Source organism: Dendrobates tinctorius, unplaced genomic scaffold (genome assembly GCF_039654945.1).
Source record: "Dendrobates tinctorius isolate UK_male_01 unplaced genomic scaffold, ASM3965494v1 ptg000107l, whole genome shotgun sequence".
Taxonomy (NCBI): domain Eukaryota; kingdom Metazoa; phylum Chordata; class Amphibia; order Anura; family Dendrobatidae; genus Dendrobates; species Dendrobates tinctorius.
Genome location: NW_027361775.1, coordinates 46,758,676 through 46,768,557, shown reverse-complemented (window position 1 = coordinate 46,768,557; position 9,882 = coordinate 46,758,676). Strand labels below are relative to the sequence as shown.

General features: G+C 37.7%; 1 protein-coding gene across 2 annotated transcripts in view; it reads right to left on the bottom strand.

The window, feature by feature from the left end:
- Positions 1 to 2,793: 2,793 nt before the first annotated feature.
- The window catches only part of IL1RAP (interleukin 1 receptor accessory protein), a 340,076-nt gene continuing 332,987 nt past the window's right edge, over positions 2,794 to 9,882 (bottom strand). For both annotated transcript variants that reach the window (XM_073589429.1, XM_073589428.1), the window contains exon 11: positions 2,794 to 4,114. In XM_073589429.1, coding sequence (XP_073445530.1) covers positions 3,390 to 4,114 — 725 coding nt within the window. In that variant the 3' untranslated portion in view covers positions 2,794 to 3,389. The remainder of the gene's footprint in view (positions 4,115 to 9,882) is intronic.

Genomic DNA, 9,882 nt, shown 5'->3' with positions numbered 1-9,882 from the left:
CCACCTAAAGGGGTTAGCAATTTTAAAAGTCTAGGTCAACCCTTTAATGAGCCTTGCAACATGAATTGGGAAAAAAATCAAACCAGACACTCCATTTGCAGATAAGTGTTTAGGGGTGTTTGCCCCAATGAAACAACCGCCAATATTGGTGCATGTAGAATAAAATAGTACATAAATCAGCCACCATACCCAACATGTGCCATTATGAAACAGAAACCACACTGTCAAGTACTCTAATGCGTCTTTCACGTCAGCTGCATCAGGGGGGCAATGGGCACCAATATTTGTCTCTCATTGTCTTAAGTTATATACATCTATAATGTGACTGATTTTCTGAGTTGATGCTACATTTGTTCAGGAACAAGTTGTACTGACATAATAGTTACTGTATAGACTATAATTTCCTGGTAGTTGTGACATATAAATTTATGCCCTTACCAATTTACTAAATTGTCTGAGATGCTGTGTATTTTTCATGCTTTTTGATCACATTGCCCATTTTTCTTTCTAAATTGGATTTTCACATTTTTTTAAGGGTAATTTTTTGTAGTTGGATTTTATTTGTTTATTAATAAAGTTGTGATACTCTTCAAAAAGAATGTACTTGTGTTTTATTATATGTTTGGTGTAATTATAGGAATTTGCACTGATAAGGTTCAAACACCCCAAAACATGTCTGGTTTGTTTTTTTCAATTCTAAATCATGTGGTAAAGCTCCTTACAGGGTTGATACTGAATTTTAGCACTGCTACCCCAAATTGACGGAATAGAAGAGTTCTATTCCTCTTCCTTTCTGTAGAGGATATTTGCATATTTAAGTTCCCAGAGGAGCTTTGCATGACCAATAAGTCACCTTAAATCAGCTTGGCATGGTTTACAAGGAGATATGTTCCTCCTCAGATACCTTAAAACTTAAGTGCATATAATACTGGATAGGGAACAACCAGATCCAGCAGTCGTTACAAGAAAACATGATCAGTTTTCCTTGTAAGTTATAGATCAGTAAAACCTTGGCATGCCACATCTGAAAGAAAATTTGGTCTAAAAGATCCAGATCAGCTGTAAATGTCATAAATGAATATAAAGAATTTTTAACTACTTGGTAATCTGCAGAAAATAATTGGCAGCCGATAAAGTGATCAACACCAAATATCAGAAGTAGTTAGTTTAATAATAAAAGTGGTTTATGGCTGTAACAATTACACTTTCATCATGTAATTAAAGTTTAGTCATCCCTGGTCAAAATTACTATGAACAGTTAAGCAAGTTGAAGATGAAATGATATCTAAAAGGCCTAAAGTTAAAGATGACACATTTGCTTTGTATTTTAAGCAAAAAAAAAATGTTTTCATTTTAAAAATTACAAAGAGCAAAATGGGCAGATGCAAAGGTTTGCACACCCTTGGATATCTATGTGCTCAGTTAACTTTGACCAAGGTTTTATACTTTAGTTAGGTGATGCAAATTTCCCAGCTTTATAAAAACCCAGCCTCCTCTAAGCTTGTGCCAAAAAACAGCAGCCATGGGTTCTTCTAAGCCACTGCCTAGCACTCTGAAAATGGTGGAGGCCCACAAAACAGGAGAAAGCTATAAGAAAAAAGCAAAGGGTTTTCAAGTTGCCCTTTCCTCAGTTCAAAATGTAATTAAGAAATGGCAGGTCTGGAAGACCAAGCAAAATTTCAGTGAGAGCTTCTCGTAGGATCTCTAGAGAGACAAATCAGAACCCCGGCCTGACTGCAAAAGACCTTCAGAAAGATTTAGCAGACTCTGGAGGGAGTTTTGGTACATTATTCTAAAAAAGGGCAACAGAATTTCAGGAAAAGCACATCTCGCTAACCATTAAGCATGGGGGTGGAACAATCATGCTTTGGGATTTTGTTGCAGCCAATGGCACAGGGAAAAATTTACAGGTGGAGGGAAGAATGGATTCAATGAAGTTTCAACAATTTCTTGATGCAAACAAAACACCATCTGTAAAAAATCTGAAGTTGAAAAGAGGATGGCTTCTACAGATGGATAATGATCATAAACACATGTCAAAATCCACAATAGACTACATCAAGCAGCAAGGTGAAGGTTTTACAATGACCCTCACAGATCCCTGATCTGAACATCATTGAAAAGCTGTGTCTAGACCTCAAAAAAGCAGTGCATGCAAGACGACCAAGGAATCTCACAGAACAGGTAGAATTTTCCAAGGAATAATGAATGAAAATCCCTCAAACAAGAATTAAAAGACTCTTCACTGTCTACAAAAAAGGTTTACAAGCTGTGATACTTTCAAAAGGTGGTGCTACTGAATACTAACTATTTAGGGTCCCCAAACATTTGCATCGGTCCATTTTGCAATTTTTAAAATGTAAAAGATGAAAATATATTTAACTTTTTGCCTAAGTTCCAAGGAACTGCGTCATCGTTAACCTTAGCCCGTTTAGAGATAATTTCATCATCAACTTGCTTAACTATTCGTAATAACAGTAATTTTGACCAGTAGTGCCCAAATGTTTACATGCCACTGTAACTCATTTTCCAAACCATGTATGTAGTTGTTACAAAAAGTATAAATTACATGTGAATCATCCATAAATTCTCTGAATGAGGTTCCAAAAAGATGTTGTTCAGGGGCTTAAAAGTAATGAGCATATTTTTGATATTTCCTTATTGCTGAAGCTATCAGTCACGTAAACTATTCAATGAAACTGAAAAATGTACTATAACCACCGTTATACTCATACATACTGTAAGTGATATTTTCTGAGGCGTCAAAAATAAGTTAGACTCTTATGAACGTCATGGGGAGAAAGATTTGTATTAGCAAAAAAAAGTGTAATCATAGAATTCAACACCCAAAGATATCAGTCAGTAAAAGTGTCCGCTATATTTACCCATATTGATGACAGATTATATTACATCCAAGTTTATAAGATACCACTGAGGTTGATTTATTTCCTTTACAAATGCCTATTACAGGTTGGCAGGTGCTCCCAGATTTATCATGTTATTATATCTTACATTAGATTGGGATGCTTTGGCGGAAGACAAAAGTCTCTTCAGTGACTTGATGACAGAAGAGACATAATGATGGCAGGAAAAAGTCCACAGTGGTCCATTGTTTGGCTTTGAAATAATAAATTATAGTTAAAATACCCAAACTGAAAAACCTTAATATTCCAAATGATGACACAAGAACTCAAAAGGTTTAGTTCGAGATATCTATTGTTATAGAATCTGCTCAGGATTTTCTTATATGTTCATTATTACGTCCTCAATCTCCATCTTCTTGAAAGAACGAAGGGTTTTCATTTAGAAGGTCTCATTTGTTTTGTGTCCACATTTTACACTGATCTCCACTCCATATCATGAGTATCATCTTTTACCCATGTTTTATATTAAAGGACATAGAAATCGCTGTTATTATTGGATAAATCTGTATACTGCTGTAGGCTGAAGGTAGCAACAGGTGGTGGCGCTGGGGCTTGCTGGACTGTGCCATTTTGTACCCAACGAGTTTTATTTCCATATGTGACGGGTTTACATAAATGTGTCTCCCATTTAGGCTTTTCTCCAGCTCGGCATTTACTTCTAAGTCTATTATCACTATCACAATAAGTCACACAGCACTGACAGGCCTTTCCACCCTTGGGCCCATTTTTAACTTTTACTGTGCCTATAGACACATTTTTGTCATTGTCATTGGTTTTAGGGGGAGGCGCGAATGATGTTTCTTTTAAACGTCTCTTTTTCTTCTGAATCTGATCAAGACTGATATCTGATTGGGAAGAACAGCTCTCATTCCAGCTTGATCTTGTATTCAGGCTTCGCAAGGGCAATACCAATCTTAAGGCCTTCCAAAACCTGGAGCTGCTGCGCCTGGAACTTTCCCCATCCCAGCGCACAAAGGGCACACTCTCCTTCAGCTTAGAAATGGTGGTGTGTGTTCCATGGAGTTGTTTATATTCCACAATGATAAGACTGGTGCATACAGCATTATGACACACTATGCCGAGCTTTAATTCCAGCATGCTAATGCTTTTATCTGTCAAATAGTCAGGACTCAACACAACAATCATTCTCCGACTTCTCTGAATAAATTCAAACACGGCCTCCACTGTGTCTAGGAAGTATAAAAGGGAGCATGGCAGGGGAGATGAAATGGAAGAGGATTTACAAGAGAAAGTGTTAGAAAAGAGAAAAAGCCAGAGCCGTTCATAGCATAGTAAATAAGATCGAAATATGTTAGTATGTTACTTCAACCACCTATATCACAGACTTGTCAATTTGCTGTAAAATGTTTGATACCTATAGATGGACCATGTATTCTTCAAAGAAAGCAACAACAGTGCAACAGTTTTATGCTTTCAAGAACAGAAATGTTAAGTTTATTTTTATCAATTACGGTAACAAAATGCAAAATGAACGAAAAGAGAAATCTAAATCAAATTAATGTTTGGTGTGACCACCTTTTGCATTCAAAACAACATTAAAAAATCATTTTTTCTAGATACATGTAGGTACTTGTAGATAATCCCAAACAGACTTTATGATAAGGGCTTTATGGGGACCATATTATTATTTGTAGGACTCCTTGCTCTTCTTTACACTGAAGATTGTTCATATTTATATTGGCTGAATGTTTTGAGTTTGTTGTCCTGCTGCAGAATAAATTTGGAGACAATCAGATGCTTCCCTGATAGTATTGCACGATGGAGAAGTATCCATCTTTATTTCTCAGAATTGAGGACACCAAGAATTAGCAATGTTGGGGACCGAAGACATCAACCAAGGAAACAGTGCAACAGATCAAAGACACACCGTACTTCCTTTTGAAATCGGAATTTGTCCAGCAGTGCCATCAGCTCAGAACAGGCAGGTATCAGTGAAACCCAGATACACCCATCTACTGTTCAGAGAAGTCTTACCAGAAGTGTTTTTTCTAGAAGAATTGTTGCCAACAAGCAATAACTTCAACATGGAAGCAAGTGCACATAATTCAGCTGTGCATGGCAATACGTGCTCTGGACTCACGCAAAACATTTGGCTGTAACAGAAAGTAGCTTGTTGGCCGGAACACTGGTGAGCTTGAATATAAGGAGTGTCTGCAGGCAAGAGTAAAGCTTGGTGGAGGTTCCTTGCAAGCTTAGTACTGCATGTCAGCAAATGGTGTTTCCAAAATGCATTTTGCATCAGGACATCAACCCCAAACATACAACCAATGTCATTAAGAACTTCCTGAAAAGTAAAGTAGAAAAAGGAGTCATGAAAGCAATGATATAGCCCTCATAGAGCCGGATTCCAACATCACTGAGTCTATCTGGGATTACGTTATTAAGAGACAGAGAGATTTGTGTAACCCTACCCCAACAGAAGATAATGAATATTTCTCCAAGATGTTTGGAACCACCCTGCAGAGTTCCTCCAAAAACTATGTGCAAGTGTATCTCGAAGAATTGACATTGCTTTGAAGGCAAAGGGTGGTCACACCAAATATTGATTTGATATCGATTTTTTCTGTTCTTTTATCACATTCTGACTTTATAACATTTTTTCCACAACTGTTTAAAACTTCTACACAATACGATATGTTAAGAGATGTGATTGTGCTGAAAAAAAAAAGTGTTCACGGCTAAGTTACCCGTACACACATTTGGTAACATATGTGACTCTGCATCACAGTCACGCCAGGTCACAACGCGACATCATAGAAATCTTTAGATCAATGTCACAATGAGACACTATGAATTCAATGTCACGTGACTCATGTTGCTATGTAACCCCAAAGCTTGATCCGTTGTGCAAATTTTCAATATAGCTTATGTTTCAACTTGTCTCCAAGATGTTTGTGCCGCTTCCATCATAAGCGTTTGCTGCAATATATCAGTAGAAGAGTCGGTTTGGGGTCCACGATGGTTATCTCACATTTGCCCTGGCATGGCCCACTAAAGCAGTAACTTAGAAAGCTTTTTATTCATTTTAAGTTATAATGACCATTAAACACTATGAAGCATGCCAGCAGTCGTGATGGAAAATGATACGCCTGTGAGTATACAGATATTCTTCTTTTAAAGAAATTTCTCAAATAGCAAACAAATATCAAGAAAATTGTGAAATATAAAAATGTATTACTTTTCACTGAATGGAAATAATCTTTATCTACACAAGATGCAGACAATGCCTGGGACGATCAGAAACAAATGAAACTCAATAGCTAGGCTGTTATTTCATGAATTTCTCCAGCACTGGAATGATTCATTCAGTAAATCAACAAATATTTTCCACTGCATTATGTCTATCTCTGGAACAGTAATAAAACTGAAGCACAAAATGTTCATTCTGAAGCTATGCTGCAACAAAGCAAAGGGCATCACAGTATGAAGGGTCAAGTCCTCTGTTTATCCAACTGCTCAAATCAAAAGCAGAGGTGACCTTTCCAAAAACCATTCGGAATCATTGTATTGAAAACATAGGTATATGTATACATATTATCTTACAGTTTATGTCTTAATATTGTGAGTAATGAAGTCCTTTCAGTTGTCTTCCATTCCATTCCTTAACCCCTTCACGACCGGAGCTTTTTTCGGTTTTGCGTTTTCGTTTTTCACTCCCGTTCTTCCCAGAGCCATAACATTTTTATTTTTCTGTCAATATGGCCATGTAAGGGCTTATTTTTTGAAGGACGACTTGTACTTTTGAACAACACCATTGGTTTTACCATGTCGTGTACTAGAAAACTGGGAAAATATTCCAAGTGCGGTGAAATTGCAAAAAACGTGCAATCCCACCCTTGCTTTTTGTTTTTTCCAGGTCACTACGAGATCAAAGACACCAAACATGTCTAGGTTCTTTTTTATCTAAGTGGCGAAAAAAAATTCCAGACTTTGCTTAAAAAAATTGTGCTATTTTCCAAAACCCGAAGCGTCTCCATTTTTGATGATCTCGGGATGGGTGAGGGCTTTTTTTTTGTGCACCGAGCTGACGTTTTTAATGATACCATTTTGGTGCAGATACGTTCTTTTGATTGCCCATTATTGCATTTTAATGGCGACCAAAAGAACAATTCTAGAGTTTAGATTTTTTTCCCGCAACGCTGTTTAGCGATCAGGTTAATCCTTTTTATATTGATACATCGGGTGATTCTGAACGCGGCAATAACAAATGTGTTTTTTTTTATTGTTTTATTTTGAATGGGGCAAAAGGGGGGTGATTTAAACGTTTATATTGTTTAAAAAAATATTTTTAAAGCTATTTTTATTTAACTTTTGGCACGCTTCAATAGTCTCCATGGGAGGCTAGAAGCTGCCATAGCCCGATCAGCTCTGCTACATAGAGGCTATGCTCAGATCGCCTCTATGTAGCAGAATTACATTACAGACTTGCTATGAGCGCCGACCACCTGGTGGCTCTCATAGCAATCTGGGTCACCAGTGAGCACATTTCCAGCTGGATAGCCTGAAGCGCTTGTTAAATGCCGCTGTCAGAGTTGGACAGCGGCATTTATCTAATTAATAGCCACGGGCAGATCGCGATTCCGCCCGCGGCTATTGCTGGCACATGTCCCGACTTTGACATGTGCTGACATGTCCCGACTTTGAGGTGGGCTCCCCACCGGAGCCCACACCAAAGTGGGGGATATTGACATCGGACGTACTATGCCGTCCGATGTAAGGGGTTAAAGGGAACCTGTCATTATGAAAATGCAGTCACCATGTTATAGAGCAGGGGTAGTTGAGAAGATTGATATATAGTTTGTGAGAAAACATTCAGCATAACCTGTTTCCATGTTGTAAACTGCTGGTCTTTCTGAGGTTTTGTGTCCAGTGGGCGGTCCGATCAGTGACTGACAGCTTTCTTTCTATGCATTCTTTTACAAAGCAGCTGACAATCACTGATGGGACCGCCCACCAGACAAAAAACGCAGAAAGAGAAAAGGATTAAATGATGAAAGCACAGGTTATACTGAATCTTTTCTCAGAAACTATATATTAATCTGCTCAGCTCCCCCTGCTCTACAACATGGTGCCTGCAGATTAGACTGCATTTTCAAAGTAACAGGTTCCCTTTAACGGATTTTGACACCTAGCATATTTATCACCTATTCTGTGTACATATTATAAATGTAGTACATTTGTGACCCTCACAGATCACGAAAACGTTGTCTTTTGTCTCCCCTTGAATGGAACAGTGGTCACATGCACATTCAGAGTCTGTGGGACTGACAAATCGCTAAATGATGCACTCCCAATAGTTTTTGGTTTATTACATTTGTGCTATAAAAAGCCCCTTTTAAATAACAAAAAAATCTTGCCATATTCAAAGTGCCGTGACAAGGCAATTATTCTGTCAAAATAGCTGTATGTGAACATGTATATTGTTGGATTGGTTGTAATATTTATTTTTACTATTTCAGGTAATTTTTTTTATTTTTACAGATTTTACTTTGTGTGAGAGAAATAATAATACATCAGTTTTATTATATGAATTGCTATGTTTGAAGTGATATCAACTGCTTAATTTTTAAACTATATTTTTATGCCATGCAAGGGGACTAGACCGTGCCATCACTGCCCCACTCACATGATACAATGCAGTTCTTTTGAAATATATTATACTGGTCAGCATAATGCTGGTGGGAATTCTATAAATCCCTATCTCGCATAGATGGCAGACCTTGGGGCCTCACTAAGTCCCTGACTGGCGTGACATTCGAAATCATATAGAAAGTACAAGTTGGGGGGATGGTGACAGTCCGTCTGTCTAACCTTTTAAATGCCACTACTGACAGTAGCATCAAAGGGTATAAATGGCTGATACTGGAGTATCTCTGGTTTCATGTGTTGTTGGTGGAGTCAGCGTTGGAGTCGGTATAAAATGGACCAACTCCTAAAATACATAATAAATTAGGTACAGTAGTACAGTGCAGGATGTGCTGTAAATGTTTTCATAAGAATTTGGGAAAGTTATGAAATGTCCTATGTCTGTTCTGTTGCTGATATAAGGATCTCGGCTTTTAGTGGAGATGAATCTGTGGTGCACCTTATGCACATGCTCAGAATGAAGCTCCTCCTCCAGTGCTGTTGAGTTGGAGTCTAGGAAATTGGGAAGCTCGAGGTTTGGCTTATCGACTCCAAAGCCCTGGTTGTAGCAAGGTCTCATCTTTATGTTATTGTTGCCCAGTGCTGCCAATGACGCAGGCTTAGTTCCTCAACCTATGCCATCTCTGCACCATACATGTATGTAATTTGCGAGAACATGCTCCCTTCTGTGACATTATATATATATATATATATATATATATAGATTTATATGTACACACATAGAAAGAGAGAGAAATGCTGTTACCCTATAAACTATACTATTCAAAGGATGAACATAATTGTGCCCAATATGCAATTTTAGAAGGCAGCAAAAACATAAGGTGCAGCGGTCTTCTCCAGGAAACTGATCACACATCGGCTTTCTGTTATACGGCTTGCCAAGAGCACCGACCCTGGCTAAATGGGCTATGTTATCCTGTCAGAGTTAGGGTCTGCATTTGAGGCCCCCATAGCCTATCAGATTGACCACTGCTGCTTTTAACGCATTACAAATAATGAAAGTTTATATAAAGATATATTAAAAATTAATAAGGTTTCCTCGTACAACAGCAAAGCACTCCAATAGATTTTACATTTTTAAATAGATAAATTTTCCATCAAGTGTATATAAGTACATATTAGGCATGTGTGCATGTGCATCCATACATTATACGATAATACATTAATCCTGCAGCTTTACGTTTCATATTCATAAGAGGAATGGCTGCATTCCCTACAAATTAGCTATTACTTTTATCACAAAAAGGACTGGTCTTAAACTAAGAATACATTTATAAAGATGAGAGTAATA